The 26,028-nt window shown below is 37.1% G+C and overlaps 1 protein-coding gene across 1 annotated transcript in view; it reads left to right on the plus strand.

The window, feature by feature from the left end:
* SYCP1 (synaptonemal complex protein 1) overlaps positions 1 to 26,028 on the plus strand; it is a 116,938-nt gene that overhangs the window by 81,629 nt on the left and 9,281 nt on the right. The window contains exons 28-29 of the mRNA XM_086717907.1: positions 15,001 to 15,060; positions 21,372 to 21,551. Coding sequence (XP_086574033.1) covers positions 15,001 to 15,060; positions 21,372 to 21,551 — 240 coding nt within the window. The remainder of the gene's footprint in view (positions 1 to 15,000; positions 15,061 to 21,371; positions 21,552 to 26,028) is intronic.

Consider the following 26,028-nt stretch of genomic DNA (forward strand, 5'->3'; position numbering starts at 1 on the left):
TTTATTTTTCTCTAATCTTTATTACTTCCCTTCTTTTGCTGACTTTAGGTTTCATTTGTTCTTTTCTAGCTCCTTTAGGTGTAAGGTTAGATTGTATATTTGAGATTTTTCTTTCTTCTTGAGGTAGGCCTGTATTGCTATATATTTTCTTCTTATGGCCGCTTTTGCTGCATCCCAAACATTTTGGGCTGTCATATTTTCATTTTCATTTGCTTCTGTGTATTGTTTTATTTCTTCTTTAATTTCCTGTTTAACCCATTCATTATTTACTAGGATATTCTTAACCTCCATGTACTTGTGGTCTTTCCAGATTTTTCTTGTGGCTGACTTTAAGTTTCATAGTGTTGTGGTTGGAAAATATGCATGGTATGATCTCAGTCTTTTTGTGTTTGTTGAAGCCTGATATATAACCCAGTATGTGATCTATTTTGGAGAATGTTCCATGTGCACTCGAAAAGAATGTATGCTACCCTAGGATGAAAAGTTCTGAATATTTCTCTTAAGCCCATCTAATCCAGTGTGTCATTCAAAGCCATTGTTTCTTTGCTGATTTTCTGTTTAGGTGGTCTGTCCATTGCTGTAAGTGGGTGTTATATTACTGTATTATTATCAATGAGTTCCTCTATGTTACTTATTAGTTTTATATATTTGGGTGTGCTCAAGTTAGGGGGCATAAATTTTTACAATTGTTAGATCTTCTTGTTGGATAGACCCATTTATTATGATATAATGCCTTTAGTCATCTCTTGTTAGTCTTTGGTTTAAAGTCTAGTTTGTCTGAATTAAGTATTACTACACTGGCTTTCTTTTGAAATCCATTAGCATGATAAATGGTTCTCCATTCTCTCACTTTTAGTATACAGGTGCCTTTAGGTCTAAAATGAGTCTTAGGGTGCTTGGGTGGCTCAGTTGAGCATCTGACTCTTGATTTTGGCTCAAGTCATGATCCCAGGGTTGTAAGATCAGATCCCACGTTGGGCCCTGCACTGAGCATGGAGCCTGCTTAAAGATTCTTTCTCCCTTTTCCCCTCACCTGCTTGTTCTCTCTCAAATAAAATAGGAGAAAATAAGTCTCTTGTGAACAACATATAGATGAGTCTTTTTTTTTTTAATCCATTCTGACATACTATATGTCTTTTGATTGGAGGATTTAGCCTGTTTACCTCAGAGTGGTTAATGATAGATATGAATTTAGTGCCATTGTATTATGTGTTAAGTCATTGTGTCTGGAGATTTTCTCTATTCTTTTCTTTTATTTTGCTTTTGGTCTTTATTGCTTTTGGTCTTTCTTTCCAAAAGAGTCCCCTTTACTATTTCTTGCAGGGCTGGTTTAGTGGTCATGAACTCCTTTAGGTTTTGTTTGGGAAACTCTTTGTCTCTCCTATTCTGAATGACAGCTTTGTTGGATAGAGTGTTCTTGGCTGTATATTTTTCCCATCAGCACATTGACTATATCATGCCACTCCTTTCTGGCCTGCCAAGTTTCTGTGTGGAGGTCTGCTGATAACCTTATTTGTCTTCCCTGGTAAATCAGGGAACTCTTTTCCATTGCTGCTTTTAGTATTTTTTCCTTATGTATATATTTTGCAAATATTACTATGATATGTCTTGGTGCTGGCCTGTTTTCCTTGATTTTGATGGGAATTCTCTGTGCCTCCTGGATTTTGATGTCTGTTTCCATCCCCAGATTAGGGAAGTCTTCAGCTATCATTTTCTTAAATAAACCTTCTGTCCCTTTTTCCCTCTCTTCTTCTGGGACTCCTGTGGTATGAATGTTATTATGTTTTATGGAGTCACTGAGTTCCCCAAGTCTACATTTGTGATCCAGTATTTTTCTTTCCCTCTTCTTTTCAGCTTCATTATTTTCCATAATTTTATCTTCTATATCAGTCATTTGTTCCTCTGTTTCTCCCATTGTCATGATCGTTACATTCAATTGGTTTTGCATTGCGGTTATAATATTTATTTTGGCCTGAATAGTTTTTAGGTCTTTTATCTCTGCAGTAAGGGACTCCCTGGTGTCTTCTGTGCTTTTCTCAAGTCTAGCTAGTATCCATATTATTGTTGTTTTAAAGTCTGGATTAGTCATATTACTTTTATCTGTTTCCAGTAGATCCCTAGCCATGACTTTTCTTTCTCTATTGGGATGAATTCATCTGTCTTGGCATTTTGTCTAGGTCTTTGTCTTTTTTGTGTGTGTTAGGAAAGCCTGTTATGTTTCTTGCTCCTGAGAGTAATAGCTTTAAGAAGAGGTCATATATTCTGGGCCTGGTGCTTTAGGAAGTGTTTCTGGTGTACACTGTGTTTTGGCTGCTCTTTCCCTTAGCTCAGTCCTCTGCAGTTTCTCCTTGCCTGCAGTGGGGAGTATTTGGACCTTGGCCAGAGTGTGTAGTGAGTTTTAACTAGGTGTGTTCTTGTCTGCTTGTTAAAATAGACCTGATCAGTTATTTGCACTAGACCTGAAGCTTTGCAGCATTCTATTAGGTCAGCAGACTTGGTGCATGTGGGGGGGGGGGGGGGCGGTTGTGCTGGTCTTTTTGGGGAGGGGCCTGCTGCTCTGGTTCTCAGGCACACTTGCCCTAGTAAAGAAGCACCTGCAGAACACTGGGGGGTGGGGCTTGGCATAAGTGGTTTAGGCCTTCAATTTTGGTGCTGTCCTGCTAACTGAAATTAGTTTACACTAAGGGATAGGGGAGGAAAATGATGTCGGCCCTCTCTCTTGTCCCTGGAGAGTGGAGTTTGCTCCCACTGCTGTCTGGGAAGCCCTCACGGAAGAGCGAACCATCTCCACTCATGTGTCCCAGGTGTCCCTTAGATCCCTGCCTTCACCCTGCCTGTGTTTGGGTGATCTGCTCACTCTGGAAGTGCAGTACACCTGAGTTTTATCTAATGTAGTATGGCTAAGATTAAAAAATTCCAGGGGCGTCTGGGTGGCTCAGTCGGTTAAGCATTCCTCTTTACCTCGGGTTATAATCTTGAGGTTTGTAGGTTCAAGCCCCACATCAGGTTCTGTGCTAACAGCTCAGAGCCTGGAACCTGCTTCAGGTTCTGTGTCCCTCTCTCTCTCTGTTTCTCCCCTGCTTGTGCTCTGTCTCTCTCTCAAAAATAAATACACATTAAGGAAAAACAACCCTCCAAACTTTAGGGGCACCTGGGTGGCTCAGTCATTTGAGTATCTGACTCTTGATTTCAGCTCACATCATGATCTTGCAGTTTGTGGGATTGAGCCCTGTGTCAGGCTCTGAGCTGAGAGCACAGATCCTGCTTGGGCTTCTTTCTCTCCCCTTCTCTCTGCCCACCCCCCCTCTCCAAATAAATAAATGAACTTAAAACAAAATTTAAACTCCAAACTTTAGAGACCTGGCATGGAGCAGATCCATGCTGATCCTCTGGGGGAGGGTCTTGCCATGATGAGGCTGGTGCAGGTTTATCCCAGAAGGGCAGTCACACCAATATGCAGGAACTTTGAATTTGGAGTAAAGCTCAGCAAAAAGCCAATGTCCAGGTTAGCTGTCTTCAGCAGTTGTCTCTGCACCTATGCTAAGGAGCGGGAGAGTGTAATGGTGCCTGCTGGCTCTTTTGTCCGCCAAGAAGCAATGCCACCTGTTCCAGTTGTGCTCCAAGAAGGAGGATCCGTCTCTCCCAGTGCATCCCAGGAGATCCTCAGATCTCGCTGTCTGCTCCCAGCCTTCTGCCCTCCTTCTCCACAGGAACACTGCAATGCCCACCAGGCTCAACGCCAGCCATGGTACAGACCTCTAAAACTCCAGTCTTTGAACTCTGATTGTTGTAAGAACTCATGATAATCAGCCCCTTTCATTTTCTCAATCAGTGGCTTTGGGAAAGTGTTTTCCTTGTGCTCCTTCCTCCCTCCTCCTCTTTCCCTTCCCCTCCCTCTCCCTCCCTCTCTCTGTGATCAGGGCACCCTCTCCCCTGCAGCACCTGAGATCCTTTTCTCCCCCAATCACATATCGCACCTCCTTCCTTCCAATGTCATGTGTACTCTTCTCTCCTAGTTGTGCAGTTTGTTTTGTCCTCAGATCGATTTCTTGGGTGTTCAGAATGGCTTGATATTTATCTACCTGTATTTGAGGGACACGGCAAGCCTAGGGTCCTCCTACTGTTCCCCTGTCTTAGCTCCCTTCAAGGGTTTTCTTTTCTATACATCCTCTTTTGTCTTTTTGATGATAGTTATTCTGACAGGCATGAGGTGGTATCTCAATATGGTTTTGATTTGCATTTTTCTGATGATTACTGATGTTGAGAACCTTTTCATGTACCTATTGGCTATTCATATATGTTCTTTGGAAAAATGTCTATTCTGGTCCTTTGCCCATTTTTTATTGGATTTTTTTGCTCTTGAATTGTGTGAATTCTTTATATATTTTTGATATTGACCCCTTATAAGACACAGTTTGCATATATTTTTTCCCCATTTTGTAGGTTATCTTTTCATGTGATCCATCATTTCTTTTGCTGTGCAGATTGACATAGTCCCACTTATTTATTTTGATTGTGTTGTTTGTGCTTTAGTGTTCTATCCAAAAAATCATTGCTAAGATCCTGTCAAGGAGCTTTTCCCCTGCTTTCTTCAAGGAGTTTCATGGTTTCCAGTCTTACATTTAAGTCTTTAATCCATTTTTAGTTAATTTTTGTGTGTGGTGTAAATATAGGATAGTGGTCTTTTATTCTTTTACTATGAATATTTAGTTTTCTCAGCACCATTTATTGAGGAGACTGTCTTTTCTCCATTGAGTATTCTTGGCTCCCTTGTAAAATAATAGTTGACTGTATATGCATGAGTTTTTATGTGTCTGTTTTTATGCCATTACCATACTGTTTTGATTATTGTAGCTTTATTTTTATTTATTTTTTGATTACTCTAGCTTTCTTTTTTTTTTTTTTTATTTTTTTTTTTTCAACGTTTATTTATTTTTGGGACAGAGAGAGACAGAGCATGAACAGGGGAGGGGCAGAGAGAGAGGGAGACACAGAATCGGAAACAGGCTCCAGGCTCTGAGCCATCAGCCCAGAGCCCGACGCGGGGCTCAAACTCACAGAGCGCGAGATCGTGACCTGGCTGAAGTCGGACGCTTAACCGACTGCGCCACCCAGGCGCCCCTCTAGCTTTCTAATAGATCTTAAAATGAGGAGGTGTGATGCCTCCTGCTTTGTTCTTTTTTCTCAGGATTGTTTTGGTTACTTGGGGTCTTTTGTGATTCTGTGTAAATTTTAGAATTGTTTTTTCTACTTCTGTAAAAAATGCCATTGGAAACAATAGAGATGCATTGAATTTATAAATGGTGTTGGGTAGTATGGACATTTTAACAGTGTTAACTCTTTCAACCCATGAACATGGGACATCTTTCCATTTATTTGTGTCTTCTTTGATTTCTTTCATCAGTGCCTTAAAGTTTTCATGTATATTGCACTGGGTGTTGTATGTAAGTGATGAACCACGGGACTCTACGCCAAAAATCAAGAGCACACTTTACACACTGTATGTTAACCAATTTGGCAATAAATTATATTTAAAGAAAAGTTTTCATGCACAAATATTTCACCTCCTTGATTAAATTTATTCCTAAATACCCTATAGTTTTGACACTATTATGGATGGGATCATTTTCTTTATTTTTTTTAATTTCTTTTTCAGATAACTTGTTGCTAGTGTATAGAAATGCTATTGATTTTTGTACATTAATTTTGTGTCCTGCAACTTTGTTTATTCTAGCAGCTCTTTGGTGGAGTCTTTAGGATTCTCTCCATATAAAATCATGTCATCTGCAAATAGAGATACTTTTACTTCTTCTTTTCCATTTTTGATGCCTTTTTTTTTCTTGTCTGCTTTCTTTGGCAGAGAAATAAGTGAATAGGAGTGGTGACAGTGGGCATCTTTGTCTTCTTCTTGATTTTAGAGGAAAGGCTTTCAGCTTTTCTCCATTGACTATGATGTAAACTGTGGGCTTTTCATATATGGCCTTTATTATGTTGAGGTGTATTCCTACTTTACCTAATGTGTTAAGAGTTTTTACATGAAAGAGTGTTCAGTTTTGTCAGGTGCTTTTTATGCATCTGTTGAGATCATCATATTATTTTTACCCTTCAATTCTGTTAATGTGGTTTATCACATTTATTGATTTGTGTATTTGAACCATCTTTGTATCCCAGGGAAAAATCCCACTTGATCATGATGTATGATTCTTTCAGTACTGTTGAATTCTCTTCACTAGTATTTTGTTGAGGATTTTTGCATTTGTGTTCATCAGGGATATTGGCCTGTAATTTTCTTATAATTCTCTTCCCCAGCTTTGTTAACAGGGTAACCCTGGCCTGGTAAAATGAGTTTGGAAGTGTTCCTTCCTCACTTTGGGAGGAATATTCTGAGAAAGATTGGTGTCAGTTATTCTTTAAATGTTTGGATGAATTCCCCAGAAAAGCAATCAGTTGTGACAGATAGTGACAGATAGTGACTACACTTACTGTGTTGTCTTGGACTTTTCTTATTGGGAGACTTTTGACAACTGATTCTTATTGGTCTGTTCAGATTTTCTATTTTTTGATGATTCAGTCTTGGTAGGTTATATTTCTAGGGATTTACCCATTTCTTCTAGGTTATCCAGTTTGTTGGCATATAATTGTTTTCGTAGTCTCTTAGGATTCTTTGTATTTCTGTGGTGTTTGTTGTAATATCTCCTCTTTTAATTCTGATTTTATTCATTTGACTCTTAGTTCTCTCTTTTTTCTTAATGATCTAGCCAAAGGTGTGTCGGGTTTATCTTTTCAAATGATCAGACTTAGCCATTGTCCTTTTCCTTCTGTCTTCCTCCCCCCCTCCCATCCTCTCCCCTTCCTCATCTGTCTCTTTCATGTTTTTATACTCTGATCTTTGTTATTTGCATTCTTCTACAAACTTTGAACTTAGTTTGTTCCTCTTTTTCTATTTTCTAGAGATGTAAATTTAGGTTGTTTACTTGAGATCTTTTTTCTTAGTTGAAGGTGTTTACTGCTATAAACTTTTTCCTCTTAGAACTACTTGCATCCTGTAAGTTTTAGTGTGTTATGTTTCCATTTTCATTTGCGTTATATATTTTTTAAATTCCCTTTTGGATTTCTTCTTTGACTAATTGGTTATCCAGGAGTATATTGTTTGATTTCCACATTATTTGTGAATTTTCCAGTTTTTCTCCTGTTACTGATTTCTAATTTCATACTCTTGTGGTTCTAAAACATACTTGGTATGATTTCAGTCATCCTAAATTTGTTAAGACTTGTTTTATGGCCTAACATATGAGTTACCATGGACATGTTCCATGTGTTTTGAGAAGAATGAATATTCGTCTCAATATGTTTTATTGGATGAAAAGTTGTGTGTATGTCTGTTAGGTCTGTTTGGTCTAAAGCATAGTTCATATTCCAATGTTTCCTTAATGATCTATCCATTGTTGAAAAGGGAGTACTGTTCAAACCACTATGAGATACAACCTCACACATGTCAGCATAGCTAGAATAAAAAAAGATAAGAAATTACAAGTGTTGACAAGGAGAATAAGGAAGAATGGAGAATAAGGAAGACTCAGGCACTGTTGGTGAGAATGTAAATTGATGTAGCCACTGCGAGAAGCAGTATGGAGATTCCTCAAAAAATTAAAAATAGAAATAAACATATGATCCAGTAATTCTACCAATTACTCTAGCTTTGTAGTAAATCTTAAAATCAGGAGGTTTTTTGTTTCTCAAAAAACACTAATTCAAAAAGATATATGCACTCTAATGTTTACTGCAGCATTATTTATACTAGCCAAGATGTGGGAGTGATCCAAGTGTTTATTGATAGATGAATGGATAAAGAAGACATGAGATACACACACACAGACACACACAGACACACACACACAGACACACACAGACACACACACACACACACACACACACACTGGAATATTGTTTGGCAATAAAAAAGAAAGAGATCTTGCCATATGTGACAATATGGCTGTATCTAGAGGGTATTATACTCAGACACAGAAAGACAAATACCATATGATTTCACTTGTATGTGGATCTAAAAGAGAAAACAAATGAATAAATGGACTCATATTTTACTTATTTTTAAAATTTTTTATTTGTTGAGAGAGAAAGAAAAGGACAAGCAGGGGAGGGGCAGAGAGGGGGGTACAGAGGATCCAAAGTGGACTTTGCACTGACAGCAGAGAGCCCAATGCAGGCAGGGCTCAGTCTCATGAATCATGAGATCATGACTTGAGCTGAAGTTGGACGCTTAACCAGCTGAGCCACCCAGGCACCCCTGAATAAACAGACTCTCTCTCTCTTTTTTTAAAGTTTATTTATTTTGAGAGAGACAGAGACAGTGTGAGCAGGGGAGGGACAGAGAGAGAGAGGGACTGACAGTCTGACAGTACAGAGCCTGATGCAGGGCTCAAACTCATGAAACCGTGAGATCATGACATGAGCTGAAACCAAGAGTCGGACGCTTAACTGACTGAGCCACCCAGACGGCCCTGAACAGGTTCTTAAATACGGAGAACAAACTGGTGGTTGCCAGAGGGAAAGTGGTGGGGAGGGGTAAAATAGGTAAAGGAGATTAAGAGGTACAAACTTCAATTTAAAATAAGTAAGTCAGGGGCGCCTGGGTGGCTCAGTCGGTTGAGCATCCGACTTTGGTTCAGGTCGTGATCTCGCAGCTCGTGGGTTCAAGCCCCGCATCAGGCTCTGTGTTGACAACTCAGAGCCTGGCGCCTGCTTTGGATTCTGTGTCTCTCTCTCTCTCTGCCCCTCCCCCGCTCATGCTCTGTCTCTCTGTCTCTCTCTGTCGAAAATAAACATTAAAAATAAATAAAAATAAGTAAGTCATAGAGATGAAAACTACAGTATAGGGAATATAGTCAATGATATTATAACAGTGTTGTTCTAATGATATAACAATGTTGTTCTAATGATATAACAGTGTTGTGACAGATAGTGACTACACTTATTGTGATAATCACTGAGTAATATATAGAATTGTTGAATCAATATGTTGTATATCTGAAACTAATTTAACATTGTTAATTATATTTCAATAAAAAAATGAGGTACTGAAGTCCCTTACTATTATATTGTTTTCTGTTTCTGCCTTCAGGTTTGTTAGTATTTGCTTAATATATTTAGGTGCTCTGCTGTTGGGTGCATATGTATTGACAATTGTTATATGATCTTGATAAGTTGACCCCTTTATCATTATGTAATGACCTTCATTGTCTTTTGTTACAGCTTTTGACTGAAAGTCTATTTTGTCAAATAGACTGTTTTTTTTTTTTTTTTTGCATGGAATATTTCTCTATCCCTTCACTTTCACCAGTGTCCTTAAAGCATAACTGAGTCTAGTTGGCAGCACATTGTTGGATCTTTATTTATCCATTCTTCATCCATTACCCATATTTTTCCATTCAGCCACTCTCCATCTTTTGCTTGGAGAATTGAGTCCATTTATATTTAGAGTAATTAATGTTAGGTAAGGACTTACTAATGCCATCCAATTGTTGTCTGGCTGTTTTATAGTTCCTTTGTTTCTTCTTTTGCATCTTCCTTTGTGAAATGATAATCTTACCTACTGGTATATTTTGATTCCCTTCTGATTCCCTTCTGTTTATCTTTTGTGTTCCTACTGTAAGTTTTTCCGTGGTGGTTACCATGAGGCCTCCCTAGAAACTCATATAGTTCTAATAGTCTATTTTAAGGTGATAATAACTTGTAGTGCAAACAAGTCCCTTCTACATTTTGTGTTTTCAGTCAGTGTTACAGTTTGCATCTTTTAATAATGTGTGTCCATTAACAAATTATTGTATAGCTGTATTTCTTTTTTCTCATTTTTAAAATTTATTTAATTTTTAAGTTTTATTTAAGTTAGTTAACATATAGTGTAATGTTTTCAGAAGTAGAATTTAGTGATTCATCACTTACATATAACATCCAATGATCATCCCAACAAGTGCCCTCCTTAATGCCCATCACCCATTTAGCCCATCCCCCCCACCCAACACTCCTCCAGCAACCCTCAGTTTATTCTCTGTATTTAAGAGTCTCTTTTGGTTTGCCTCCCTCTCTGTTTTTATCTTATTTTATTTTTCCTTCCCTTCCCCTATGTTCATCTGTTTTGTTTCTTAAATTCCACCTATGAGTGAAATCATGATATTTATCTTTCTCTGACTTATTTCACTTAGCAGAATATACTCTAGTTCCATCCATGTGTGCAAATGGCAAAATTTAATTATTTTTGATCGCCGAATAATATTCCATTGTGTGTGTGTGTGTGTGTGTGTGTGTGTGTGTGTGTGTGTGTACACCACATCTTTATCCATTCATCAATCAATGGACATTTGGGCTCTTTCTATAATTTGGCTGTTGTTGATAGTGCTGCTATAAACATTGGGGTGCATGTGCCCCTTCAAAATAGCACTCCTGTATCCTTTGGATAAATACCTAGTAGTGCAATTGCTGGGTCATAGGGTAGTTCTATTTTTAATTTTTTGAGGAACCTCCCTACTATTTTCCAGAGTGGCTGCACCAGTTTGCATTCCCATCAGCAGTGCAAAAAGGTTCCCCTTTGTCTGCATCCTCGCCAACATCTGTTGTTTCCTGACTTGTTAATTTTATAGCTCTAGCTATTTCTAATGCTTATTTAACCTTTATATGAGAGATAGTTAAGTGATTAACATACCACCTTCATACATATTAGAGTATTTTGAATTTGACCTTTACCAGTGTGTTTCATATTTTCATATGTTTTCATATTACTAGTTACCATCCTCTCATTTCAGCTTGAAGGACTACTTTCATCATGTCTGCATGATGCAGCATTGACCCAGCTTTCTGCACATGATCACTTGCCATCTATAAAGACCCACACTTGCCACACTTATAGGGGCATGCATAGGTTGGCAGCGGGGTAGGACGTGTATGGGTGAGATGTGTGGAGCGTTGGGAGAATGCCCATTGGCCAGTTGAGGAGATCTTCAAGCAAGGTATCCTCAGCAGCTCTTGGGCAGGCTTTCCAATAGAGTCCATGATGTAGTTAGTAGGATCTGTGTCCCTTAAATACATTCTAAACTTTTGCTGCTATAGTCCCAACCCTCCTCACCCCTTAGTCTTATAGTTAACCTCAGTATCATGGATGGAGTGATCTTTGTTAAAATCTGTTGTCTTGGTGGGGTAGATGGTAGAAAACTCTTGCCATTTTGCTGACCTCAATCTTCTCTTTTCCTATTGAAAGCATTTAGTATTGTATGCTATGCTCACCCTAAGTGTAGTTACCATCTGCCACCATACAGTGCTGTTATAATATCACTGACTATATTTCCTATGCTGTACCTTTCATCCCTTGATTTATTCATTCCATAACTGGAAGCCTGTATCTCCTATTTTCAATCACCCATTTTGCCATCCCTTCACCCTTTTCCCCTCTGGCAGTCATCAATTTGTTCTCTGTATTTATGGGTCTGTTTCTGCTTTGTTTATTTGTTTTTTAGATTCCACATAAGTGAAATCAGATGGTATGTGTGTCTTTGTCTGAGTTATTTCATTTACCTTAATACTCTATAGATCTATTCATGTTGTTGTAAATGGCAAGATCTCTTTCATGGCTAATATTCCAGTGTGTGTATTCACTTTTGCCATTTACCAGTCTCTCTTCAAGCTGTATTTCCTCATGCATTTTATGCAAGAAAGATAAGAATATCATGATTTGGTATATTCTACTTACAGCGTGGTAAGAGGGAGGCTGGAAAAAGGACAAAATTCATTTATTTTTTCAGTGAATCTCTTCTTTTTGTGTTTTCTGCTCCTTCAGGTGAATCTTTTCTTTCTTTCTTTTTTTTTTTTTAACTTGTCTTTTGACTTTACTGCTAGTATGTTCTATTTATTGGCATGGATAATTAATTCTGTATGGGTATGTTTGTTGTACTTTCTTTATCCAAACTAGATAGACCAAAATGAAAAAAATTTAGTCATTTTTCCTGAAACTTTCACTCTTTGTGCATTTTATAGGCCTCTTTTTTTTTTTTCCTGGACTGCCTACTTATCCCCTCAGATTACTTCTTATCAATACAGGTATACTAGTGACAGTTATTTTCATTATTATATGTGTCCACTTTCACCAGTACTATACAAGTGGTGATTAGGTTAAGAGCCGTATTGACTAGAATCAAATAAGCACAGGTCTACAATGGCTCTCATGCTGAGCCTCACTGGAATCAGAAATTATGGCATGTGATTGTATGTTTATGTTATTGAATTTATTTTGGAAGTTCTTAATTGTTTCCTTCCCCTGTTGACCATTTACACATCTTCTTTGGAGAATTGTCTGTTCAAATCCTTTGCCCATTTTTAAATTGTTTTTTGTTGTTGACTTATATTTTCTGGATACTAACCCCTTATTGATATGCTTTATATCATGTTTTTGTCCTCTTATTTTACATTACATATTAATATTTATTTATTTTTTCTTTTTCTCTAAATGTGTTTGTGGGTATCTTGTTAATTTGAAAGGTGTGTGTAGTATTTTCAGTTATTTTACTGGTTACCTTTGTATTTGTAAACAGTGTATCTAACACTTCCTCCTACTGCTTCTTCCTTTGCTTATACAATTTTGGTATTAATTTACATTGTCAAGATTAACAAATACATGTATTTGTTCTGTAACCATGATTCTGGTATTTAATTTGAGCTTTATGTTTACATAGATTCAGTTCATCTTTTCTTTTTAATTTTTTTAATGGTTATTTATTTTTGAGAGAGAGAGGAAGACAGAGCACGAGCCAGGGGAGTGGCAGAGAGAGAGGGAGACACAGAATCTGAAGCAGGCTCCAGACTCTGAGCTGTCAACACAGAGCCTGATGTGGGGCTCAAACTCATCAACCGTGAGATCATGATCTGAGCCCAAGTCGGATGCTTAACTGACTGGGCCACCCAGGTGCTCCCCCCACCCCCGCCGATTCAGTTCATCTTTTATATGAAACTATTTTCTTAGTTCTCAATTTTGATCCCAGTCATTATGGCAGTCCATATTTTAACTTCTGTTACTTGCCCATTGGTATGACCAAATTGTTACTAGATGACAGTCAAATTTTCCAAAATTTGTCTCTGTGGGACTGTGATAAATCACCTTCTCTATATCTTCCATGGTTTAATGGGACCTTAGTCTCTGCCTATGTGAGATGTGACATTTGATTTGCATTTGTTTACATTCTTGATATGGAGGAAAATAACAAAGTCTTCCAGTTGGTCCTTCCAAATTTAAAACCCTCATTCTGTGGTTAGAACCAGTATGGGGATTATGGCACTTACTGAATTTAAACTATCTATCAAACTTTATTCTTAGGATCCAAAGAAACGACCATAGATTAGGTTTATAGTTCCATGGGCTCATTGTGAAAGTAGACTTGGATTAAATGCCATTTTCACCTGATCCCAAAACGCCTGCACTTGATCTAATGAAAAAATAGTAACATTATGGGTGTAATAAATGGGGTTAATTTATAGTCAGTGTCCACTTACCCATAAGTCTTAGTGTTTCAGCGCACAAGATACTAGAAAATACAGTATTTATTTGTGATACTATTACAAAATCGTTCCATAAGAGTTACCAGGCTTTCTTTTAATTTAGAGGGTTCTAGGTTTATAAATTTAATTTGTTCAAGTCTGAAATCTGGGTATAGGCCTGTCATTCTCTATTCCTGTGGCTGAAGTCAATCCTCTGTTTTCCAGTGTGTATTACAGGCATATTTTAGTTATTTAGATTGAATAGGGACCATAGTGGACTGCCCATTGGTATGGTCTTAAGGAACTCAAGATCAATTAACCACTCCCAAAGATACATGTTTGTGTATGAACTAATAATCCCCACCTTGGAAACATATGTTGTATTAGAATAGACTGTACTAAGATCTCCAGACCAGTAAAAGTCTCCAGACTTTAATAGAGTCATTGCAGTCATAAAAGGTGCTTTTGCCCTTCTGTCTTCTAGAAGCCAAGATACATATTCAGAGAGGCAGTGCAATTTTGCTGGTTTAGAGGATGTACTTTACTCTAGAAGATAGCATTCTAGTCCCTTAGTAGAGACCCCAGTTGTCACTATAACTAAAAATCAACCATTGGTGGTTGATAGGATACATAATAAGAATAGTGACTATTGTTAAATTAGTTTACTGCCAGCTTCTTTGTGGTGAAGTGAGTTTTTTGGTTAGGAGCAACACTCTGGGATAGAGAGCACAATGTACAAGAGGCATTCAGTGAGGATTGATATTGGCATAGGCATCATGGGCAGGCACGGCAAGTTTGCTTAAAGTTCTGTGTGTTGGAACTTTCCCTTCTCTTAGTCCTTTAAGTTCCCCTGGGGCTGTAACAATTCTGTTCTCCAGTTGGCTGTCATATTAAAGGCATAATACATATTCTTTTCTGTAGGCCAGGGGTAACTTTTTTTCTATACTGAGTACACATACCCTAATCTCCAGCAAAAGTGATATATTATTTCCTAAGTATTTTGTACTCTTTTTTTCCTCATCCTTTATTATCTCATGTTGAAAGTTCATTATCCAAGGTCCAACTGAGATGTATCCTCTCTCAACACACAGAAAAATTGAATTCTGCATCTAAAGGCCCATAATACTTGGATCTCTTTATTAGCTCTTCACAGTTATTACTTGTGTGTATTCCTTAGTTTATAATCCAATTCATCTACTTCATTTTACAAATGAGAAAGTTGATTCAGAGTTTTAAAAGACTCAGGATTCCACAGATACATACTAGACAGATCAGAATTTTTAAAAAACATAATCAAAACTAAATAATGGGCTCTGTAGAAAGAAACTAATTTGCTTTTTTTTCATTATTTTTTATTATTTAGAGTTTAGCATTCTTTGTTGATACTTCTCAGCAAAGATTTTGATAATAGCATTAATTTTTGACAACAGTAATGACTGCATTGTGGGTACTCATTTTTAATAGGAAAAACTCAAAAAAGAGACCAAAGAAAACACAGTTCTTCTCAAAGAAAAAAAAGACAAGGTAAGAGTTTTATATAATTCTCCTTGTTTTTCTTTTTTTTTTTTTTTAATTTTTTTTTTCAACATTTTTATTTATTTATGGGACAGAGAGAGACAGAGCATGAACGGGGGAGGGGCAGAGAGAGAGGGAGACACAGAATCGGAAACAGGCTCCAGGCTCCGAGCCATCAGCCCAGAGCCTGACGCGGGGCTCGAACTCACGGACCGTGAGATCGTGACCTGGCTGAAGTCGGACGCTTAACCGACTGCGCCACCCAGGCGCCCCTCTCCTTGTTTTTCTAACATCTACCTGAAAAATTTTTTTGATCATAAATATGTAAGGAACATCTAATATTCATTTCTAAATATAGAATGTGTTTAGAGTATACCAGTATATATCATGTATTCTTATGGAGTTATTTTGATTCATGTATAATTCCAGTAATATAGGCCCATTATTTAGATTAGTAAATGCCCTATATTTCATTTGGGGTTCTGGATATATAAATTACAAATGAGGAAATAATACAAGAAATAAAAAAATTTTAATAAGCTTTTATTTGCTATGCCTTATTCCAACAATATTGAAATAGCACAATCTTTATATGTAATGACTATTAGGTTTATGAAACATTTCTGAGTTTGGGAAAATTATGCCTCAGTTTCTTCATCGATATAGGGATAATTAATAGTATCTATTTTTTAACGTTATAAGGATTAAATGAGATAATATTTGTAAGGCATTTACAAATAGAGCGTGGCACATAGAAAATGCCATATAAGTGTTTAAAAAATACAGTGGTGAGCACTGAGTAATGTATAGAATTGTTGAATCATTACATTGTATACATGTAACAAATATAATACTGTATGTTAATTATATTTCCATTAAAAAAGTAAAGCAGAAAATCGTGAATGTTCTGTATGTAGACACACCTTGAAGATAGTGCAGGTTCAGTTCCAGATCAATGCAGCAAATACCACAGTAAATGAATTTTTTGGTTTCCCACTGCATATAAAAGTTACATGTATACTATATTGTGGTCTGTTGAGTGTGCATTATGTCTAAAAAACAGTGTACATACCTTAATTTAAAAATACTTTATTACTTAAAAATGCTAACCATCATGTGAGCCTTTAATGAGTAGTAATCCTTTTTGCTGGTGGGGGGGTCTTGCCTTGATATTAATGGCTGCTGACTGATCAAGGATGATGGTTGCTGAAGGTTGGGATATGTGACAATTTCTTAAAATAAGACAACGATGAAGTTTTCTTCACTGACTCTTCTTTTCACGAATGATTTCTCTGTAGCACGGGATACTGTTTGATAGCATTTTGCCCATAGTAGAACTTCTTTTAAGATCAGCGTCAGTCTTCTCAAATTCTGCTGCTGATTTATCAACTAAGTTCACATCATAGTTTAAATCCTTTGTTTCATTTCAACAGTCTTCACAACATGTTCATCAAGAGTAGATTTCATCTTGAGAAACCACTTTTTTTTTTTTTTTTTTTGCTGATCCACATGAAGTGACTCCTCACTTGTTAAAGTTTTATCATGAGATTGCAGCCTTTAAATCACATCTTCAGGCTTCACTTTTAATTCCAGTGTTTTTGCTGTTTCCACCACATCTAAAGTTATTTCTGCCACAGAAGTCTTGAACCCCTAAAGTCATCCATGAGGGTTGGGATCACATTCTTCCAAACTCCTATTAATACTGATATTTGGCCTCTTCTATGAATCACAGATATTCTTAATGGAATCTAGAATGGTGAATCCTTTCCAGAAGGTTTTCAATTTACTTTTCCTAGATCCATTAGTAGAATCACTATCTATAGCAGCTGTAGTCTTACAAAATGCACTTATTAAGCGGTGCTTGGGTGGCTCCATCAGTTAAGTGTCTGACTTTGGCTCATGTCATGATCTCACAGTTCATAAGTTCGAGCCCTGTGTCAGGCTTTGTGCACACAGCTCAGAGCCTGGATTCTGTGTCTCCCTTTCTCTCTGCTCTCCCCTACTCACATTCTGTTTCTCTCTCTCTTTTTCTCTTTCTCTCTCTCTGTCTCAAAAATAAGCAAACATTAAAAAAAACGCAAAATGCATTTCTTAAATAACGAGACTTGAAAGTCAGAATGACTCCGTGATCCATGGGCTGCAGGCATCAGAGCAGTAACCTTGTACATCTCCATCAGAGCTCTTGTGTAACCAGGTGCATTGTCATGGAGCAGTAATATTTTGAAAGGAATCTTTTTGTCTGAGCAGTAGTAGGTGTTAACAGCAGGCTTAAAATATTCAGTAAACCAGGTTGTAATCAGATGTGCTGTCATCCAGGCTTTGTTCTATTTATAGAACATAGGCAAGTAGATTAGTGTAATTCTTAAAGGGCCTTAGGATTTTCAGAATGGTTAATGAGCACTGACTTCAATTTAAATTCACCAGCTGCATTAGCCCCTAACAAGGGAGTCAGCCAGTTCTTTGAAGCTTTGAAGCCAAGTATTGACTTCTCCTCTCTAGCTATGAAAGTCCTAGATGGTATCTGCTTCCAATATAAGGCTGTTTCATGTACATTGAAACTCTCTTGTTTAGCATAGCCCCCTTCAGTAATTAATTAGCTAGGTCTCATGGATAATTTCCTGCAGCTTCTATATCAGCACTTGCTGCTTCACCTTGCACTTTTATGTTATGGACATGGCTTCTTAAACCTCATGAACCAACCTCTGCGAGCTTCAAACTTTTCTTCTGCAGCTTCCTCACTTCTCTCAGCTTTTATAGAATTGAAGTGATTTAGGGCCTTACTCTGGATTAGGTTTTGATTTAAGGGAATGTTGTGGCTGGTTTGATCTTCTATCCAGACCACTAAAACTTTCTCCATATCAGTAATAAAGCTGTTTTACTTCTCATTTGTGTGTGCTCACTGGAAGTAGCACTTTTAATTTCCTTCAAGAACTTTTTCTTTGCATTTACAACCTGCCTAGCTGTTTGGTGCAAGAGGCCTAGCTTTTGGCCTATCTCAGCTTTCAACATGCCTTCCTATCTCTAAGCTCAATCATTTATAGCTCATGCTCTTTTTTTCACTTGAACACATAGAGGCCATTGGAGCATTACTGATTGGCCTAATTTCAGTTTTGTTGGGTCTCAGTGAATAGGGAGGCTCCAGGAGAGGGAGAAGGATGGGGAATGGGTGGTCAGTGGAGCAATCAGAACACGCACAGCATTTAACAGTTAAGTTAGCCATCTTATGAGGGTGTGACTCATGGTGCCCCCAGACAATTACAACAGTAACATCAAAGATCACCAATCACAGATTACCATAACAAATATAACAATAATGCAGAAGTTTGACATATTGTAAGAATTACCAGGATATGACACAAAGAGACAAAAGTTCCAGTAAGTGAGCAAAATGGTTAAGGAAAAATGTTGCCAATAGGCTTGGTTGACACACAAACAAAAAACACCAAAAAAAAAAAAAAACCACACAGCATCTCTGAAACACAGTAAAGTGAAGTGTAATGAAAGGAGATATGCCGGTATATGCATCACTAGAAATGTAACCTTCAGAAAAGAATGAACTGGTAGGAGAATATATACATTTCTATGACTTATTATGAAGGGGAATATTTCAGTATTCTCGAATGGGGGTGAATTTTCTTTCAAACTACCCTTCTACCCCAGGAAGTGTTAAATTCCCAGACTTGGCCACAAGGTGGTGTAGTTGTCATTATCAGTCCTTTCAAGAGAGAAAAATTTGTCTATGAAAACAGCTACATTTTGGAAATTCTGAGGATGACTCCTGATAAGTCCAGAGAACAAAAAGATTTACTTCCATCAAAATTGTGTTATCAACTATGATGCAGAAATATTTAGGAAGGAGTATACAAAAATGCAAGTGTGTGAAAAAAAGCTACCAAAATTTATACCTGCTGGAAAAAAGATTATGAAGTGAGATCACTAGAACTGGGCAGAAGCCTACACGTCACCTCATTTAGCTCCTTGATTTATATAGATGGACAGATTTAAGCCAAGAGGTACTTGGAGATTTACTTAGAATCACCCAGCAAGATAGTAAAAGACTGAGGAGAAAAGAGTATATTCCTTGACTCCTAGTCTAATGTTTTGTTCTGTTTTTTAAAATATAGTCAACATACAGTGTTATATAAGTTCAGGTACAACATAGTGATTCAACAAGTTTATACATTATGCTGTGTTCACCACAAGTGTAGCTACCATCTGTCCTATTACATCACCATGATAATATCATTGACTGTAGTCTTTATGCTGAGCTTTTTATTCCTGTGACTTATTCATTTCCTAACTGGAAGCCTGTATCTCTCACTTCCTGTCACCAATTTTTCCCATTCTCCCATCCTCTTCCCATCTGACTACCATCAGTTTGTTCTGTGTATTTATAGGTCTGATTCTGCTTTTTGTTTATTCTTTTGTTGCTGTTGTTGTTTTTGGATTTCACATATGAGTGAAATAATATGGTATTTGTTTTTCTTAGTCTGACTTATTTCATTTGGCATAATAGCTTCTAGGTCCATCCATGGTGTCTCAGATGGCACAATCTCATCCTTTTTTATACAGTTATGTAACATTCCTCTGTGTGTGTGTGTGTGTGTGTGTGTGTGTGTGTGTGTGTGTGTATGTATGTATGTATACCACATCCTCCTTATCCATTTGCCCAGTGTGGGATTTAAAAAAAAAATTTTTTTTTAATGTTTATTTTTGAGAGAGACAGAGACAGAATGCGAGTGGGTTAGGGGCAGAGAGAGAGGCAGACATAGAATCCAAAGCAAGCTCCAGGCTCTGAGCTGTCAGCACAGAGCCTGACACGGGGCTTGAACTCATGAGCTATGAGATCATGACCTGAGCCGAAGTCAGTTGCTCAACTGACTGAGCCACCCAGGCGCCCCAGTGTGGGATTTTTTATTAAAAATTTTTAAATGTTTTATTTACTTTTGAGAGAGAGAAAGTGCGAGTGGGGGAGGGGCAGAGAGAGAGAGAGAGAGAGGGAGACACAGAATCTGAAGCAGGCTTCAGTCTCTGAGCTGTCAGCACAGAGACTGATGCAGGGCTTGAACTCACAAACCACAAGATCATGACCTGAGCCGAAGTTGGACACCTAACCGACTGAGCCACCCAGGTGCCCCAAGTTTTTTAATTTTTAAATTAAAATTAATTAATTTAGAGAGTGAGAGTGTGAAAGTTGTAAAGGGGGAGAGGAGGAACTTGCAGGGGCGGAGAGAGAGAGAACAAACCTTAACCAGGCTCCATGCTCAGTAGGGAGCTCGACACGGGGCTGAATCCCATGACCCTGGGATCATGACTTGAGCTGAAATCAAGAGTCCGATGCTCAACTGACTGAGCCACCTGGGCTCCCCTACTCCCAATATTTTTATAGCACATGTGGTCACCTCTTAATCCTGCATCTTATAACCCTCCTAATTTAAATTTATGGCAGACTTAACCACTGAACTTTTGAGAATAGCCCTTTGTGTGTGGTTTGTATGTGCTCCGTTTTTTCTTGTGAGTAATTGCCATGCATGGAGACAGTGGCAACCAAGAGAAGTGATAAAATACAAAGCAACTAACACAATTCCATTAAAGTAGCTACTGCGAACTTTTACTAGAAATATAGGTCAGATGCTAAAGAGAAGATACATATGAAGGTAGAAAAAAAATGGAAGACATTGAATTGAAATAAAACCTAAGTATTTAAAGTAAATTTGCAATTTGTTTCAGAATTGAAGAAAATTTTTTTCTTCAAAAAATTTTTTTTCTTAAAAAAAAAAACAAACCATTTTTTTTCCTCCTGGAAAAAATTTCTGGTTCTTTACTTTTATAGGTTTTCTTGCCTATTTTTCTTTCTTTTCTTTTCTTTTCTTTTTTTTTTTTTTTGGTGGGGAGTAAGGCTGGTGGATAGGAAAGGCGATATTTTTATAGATGAGAGAGAGGAAATACGAAAGCATAAAAGAGAATGGATAGAAATGAGAATAAACTGCCCTCTGGCTTTTAGACTATTGTAATGAACAACAAAGAAAGGCTTTTTTGCCACCAGGAATAGAGGTTTTTCTTTAGCAAATCCTCAACTTTTGGTCAGTTAGAGAGTTGAGATGTTTTATTTCTTTTTATAGCAGCTCTGTGAAGACAGAGAGGGGCAGATACCATTTTCATCTTAAATAGGAAAATAAAGTGATAAATATAATTTATTGAAAGTTATTTAATAATAAATTTGGGGGTAAATTCTAGTTTATTCCAGTGTTATCTCTAGTAGTTGCTGCACTTAAATGACATATAGTGATGATTTTATTCCTATTTGTTGTTCAATATAGAAAACACAGACATCTCTGTTGGAAACACCTGAAACTCATTATTGGAAGTTTGATTCTAAAGTAGCTCCTTCACAAAATATATCCAGAAACATCACATCAGCGGACAATGGCAAATCCAGAGACAAAAGAGACTATTTGTGGACATCTGCCAAAAGTACTTTATCCACACCATTGCCAAAGGTTGGTTGCTAAAATTTCTAAGAAGTTCATAACGTTTTGGTTAAAAAAGGTTTTAGTATCATATGCCATATATCTGGTATTGCACATACATATATAAAACCAATCCAGTTTTTGTGATACCAGCATGAAATGGTTTCCTTTTTTTTTTTTTTAAGTTAAAAAAAAATTTTTTTTTTTAAATTACTGTCTACAACTTAATGACACCTTGGGCAGATTCCATAAATTTTTGGCATTCACCAGATGGCATTCCCTGATGTGGGAAATCTGGTTCTGACTTGGCATTTTTCACCCCAGTTGCTTCCTTTTCTATTTACCCTTCATCATCTTGCTGCAAGAGTCCTTTACTTAGCAGTCAGCCCTTGGTGGATCAGGTACCACCAGGAGGTGGCTGAGTTACTAGCTATCTTCCATATGCCCACTTAATCCATGGGGAATTCATTCAGCCTTTCCATGCTAAATGGTAGTACAGAATGTCTACTCTGGCCCCGCCCCCATCCCCCCCACCATCTATTTCTCTCTAATTTCTTTATACTCTAAACTGTTCAGCCAGATGCAAAGGCAAATGAAATTTCTCCCTAAGTGTGTATCTAGTGAGGTATACATTAAGTGTGTATCTTCTTAAAGGTGCCCCTAGTTTTATATTAGTTCCTCACTTGGCTTGGAGCTTGAAGGGAAAAATATCTCTACCTCTTTGTATCCTTCTAAGTTGAAATTTCATACCTTTCCTTCTCAGTTTCCTTAAGATAACTGGGAAGAAAGGAGGTGTTTGGTGCTTGTATGGCCAGTTTAACCACTTTTTAATAAGCCCGAAAGAAGGATCGAAGGATCCAGGCTTTAATCATAGGTTACTTTCTTTAGAATATGGGTTACTAGCACTTTTTTCAACAGCTTTGTGCCCCAGTTAACAGTTCCAGAGCAAAAAGAAGAGTCTCTCACATCCTGTTTATACATATTATCCACACCGTGCAAATTATGAAAATTAGTAAACTACATGGCTTAGAGAGGCTTTTATATAAAATTATTTTGTTGTATTTAGAACTATATTATTCACATGAAATGATCTTTGCATAAAATGAACCTTACTTAAAAAAATTTTTTTTTATTGAAATATATGCAAAAAAAATGCCCAGGTCTTAATTATACAATTGGATGAATCTTTACAAACTAAAGATGACTTTTTTAGTAATCAGCATTCACAATAAAATACAGAACATTACTATCACCTCTGAAGATCTTCTTGCCCCCCTTACTAGCTTCTCCGCCAAGGCTAACTACTGTCCCAACTCTAATATTTGATGTATCTGTTTTTGCATTTTCTATAAACAGAATCATTATTTTTGTTTTGGCTTTATTCATTTAACATTATGTTTGTGGGACTCATCTATATTGTTGCTTTAAGTTGTAGATTCTTTGTTTTTATTCCTGTATAGTAATCCATTGTATGATGTACCATATTTTATTTATTGTATTGTTAGTGGACTTTTGGGTAGTTTCCAGATGGGACTTTTATGAACAGTGTTGCTATAAAAATTCTAGTATTTGACATGTATGCATTTTGGTTGGGTATGTCTTTAGGAATGAAATTGCTGGGTAATAACATTATGCATAATATGTTACATTTTAATAGATATTGCCTGGGCTGTTTTTTACTGTGATACAAAACATGTGTTTTTTGTTTTTTGTTTTTTTTCCCTCATGCCAGTTCTCTGATTGCAGACACCAACTAGGTGTCCCACAACTTGATTAAATTCTCACACTACGTGGAGCTAATGTAGATCCCAGTAGCTTAGGGCTTAGTCTCATAAGACTGCTTCCGCTTCAGACACCAGTCACAATCCTGGTTTGCCACTTGTACTACTGACCAGTTGGCTCTAAATTGGGGGTTCCCACAACCCCCTCCTCAGGTTTGCTAATTTGCTAGAATGACTCACAGAACTCAGGAAATTCCTTTACTTACTATTACCAGTTTATTATAAAGGATACAACCCAGGAACAGCCAAATGGAAAAGATGAGTAGGGCAGGGTATAGGGGAAGGGGTATAGAGCTTCCATGCTCTCTTCAGGAGTTCCATCCTTCCAGCAGCACCTCTGTGTGTTTGCCAACATGGACATTCTCAGAACCCTATCGTTTAGGGTTTCTTTTTAATGGAGATTTCACTACCTAGCGTGATTGGTTAAATTATGGCCATTGGTAACTCAATCTCCAACCTCTCTCCCCTCCCAGGAGGTCAGGGGGTGGAACTGAAAGGTTACAAACTTCTAATCAAACCTTGTTTTTTTTCCGGCAATAAGCCACCATCCTGAAGTTATGTAGGTGCCCTTTACTGCCAATTATTTCATTAACATTAACTCTTGTCCAGTTGAAAGGAGTTCATTCTGAATAGGAAAAGACTCCTATCACATTACTGTCAACAAAGACCAAATGTTGTACCAAAAGATGCTCCTTTCACTCAGAAAATTACATGGGTTTTAGAAGTTCTCTGTCAGGAACCAGGGACAAAAACTAAAGGTATGTTTCTTATTGTACCACACTGCCAATCATTTAAAAAAAATCATTACATCAATTTATATCTAAGCTAGCAGCGAGTGAGAGTTCTAGTTGCCCCACATCCTTGCTACCACATGGTATTTTTTATCGTTTTGATTTTAGCCATTCTCATGGCTGTGGTGACTTTACTTTTTTAAAAAGAACATTTTTACCGTAATTTTAGATTTACAGGAAAATTGCAAAGGTAGTACAGAGAATTCCTTTATATCAGTCACTCAGTTTTCTACATTGTTAACATTTTACATTACCATGTACATTTGTCAAAACTAAGAAACATACATTGGTACATTACTGTTAACTAAACTTTATTTTTCCATTAATGTTTTCTTACTCTTCCAGGATTCAATCCAGGGTACCACTTTGCATTTAGTTGGCATACTTCCCTAGTCTTGATCTTAAATTTTTAAAGTTTGTTTGTTTGTTTGTTTGTTTATTTATTTATTTATTTATTTTGAGGGAGAGAGAGCATGAGTGGGGGAGGAGCAAAGAAAGAGGGAGAGAGAGAATCCCAAGCAGACTCTGAGTTGTCAGCATGGACCCCAATGTGGAGCTTGAACTCACGAACCGTGAGATTGTGACCTGAGCTGAAACCAAGAGTTGGGCACTTAACCAAGTGAGCCCTAGGTGCCCCTAAGTATTTTCTAGTATACCATTTTAATCCTCTTGTTTTTTATTATACTTTTTGAATTATTTTCTTAGTGATTACCTGAGTATTAACATCTTAAAATGATTTAGTTTGAATTAATACCAATGTAATTTCAACGGTATACAAAAACTTTGCCCAAACTTAGTTTCATTCCCTCTCTCTTTTGATATCATTGTCGTGCAAATCATATATTTATACATTTTAAGCCCATTGATACAGTATAATAATTATTGCCTTATGTGTCTATATTTTAGATTAGATAGGAAAAAAGAATTATAAACAAATACATGCATACTATCTTTTATAATTATATAGTTTTCTTTACTGGATGGTTTTGGTGTATATAGAATTATTTGGAAGCAGGTCTTTTTAAGTGCTTTGGAGTCAACCTACAGCTGTTTTAACTCCATGGTTTATGGTAGAAATCAACTGTATGTAATGAGTCACTTGTCTCTTACTGCTTTTCTAGTTTGTCTTTGACTTTTGACAGTTTGATTGTATGTCTAAGTGTAGTTCTAATTGAGTTTATCCTCCTTGGAGTTTGTTGAGCTTTTTGGGTGTATAGATTAATGTTTTCACCAAATTTGGGAGGTTTTCAGCCATTATTTTTCCAAATGTTTCTTCTTCCCTTTCTCTGCTCTTATCTTGGAACTCCCATTATGTATACTTGATGGTGTCCCACAAGTCTCTGAGGCCCTGTTCATTTTTCTTCTTTCTATTTCTTAGACCAGATAATTTCAATTGAACTATCTTCAGGTTCATGGATTCTTTCTGCTTTAATATGATATTGAGCCCCTCTACTGAATTTTTCATTTCACTTACTATACTTTTCAACTGCAATTTTCAATTTGGTTCTTTTTAAAAAAATAAGTTTTATCTTTATTGATAATTCCATTTGGTTAGAGATTGTCATCATACTTTATTTCTTTAGATATGGGTTTCTTCAGCTCCTTGAACATATTTAAAATAACTGACTTAAAGCCTTTGTCTAGGAAATCCATGACAGGTCTTCCTTAGGGATAGTTTCTTTTGATTGTACCATCCCAACCCCTGTGATGGGCCATAGTTTTTTGTTTCTTTGCATGTCTCATAATGTTTTCTTGAAATCTGAACACTAAAAATAACATAATGGACAGCTGTGGAGATCAGATTCACCCCTGTCCTTAGCTGTCCTTAGGGTTTGTTGTTTCTGCTTGTTATAGTTGTTGTTTGTTTAGTGACTTTTCTAAACTAATTCTGTAAAGTTTGTATTCTTTGAGTGCCACTGAAGTTTCTACTTGGTT

Source organism: Puma concolor, chromosome C1 (assembly GCF_028749965.1).
Source record: "Puma concolor isolate L17-30 chromosome C1, mPumCon1.1.hap2, whole genome shotgun sequence".
NCBI classification, from domain to species: Eukaryota; Metazoa; Chordata; class Mammalia; order Carnivora; family Felidae; genus Puma; species Puma concolor.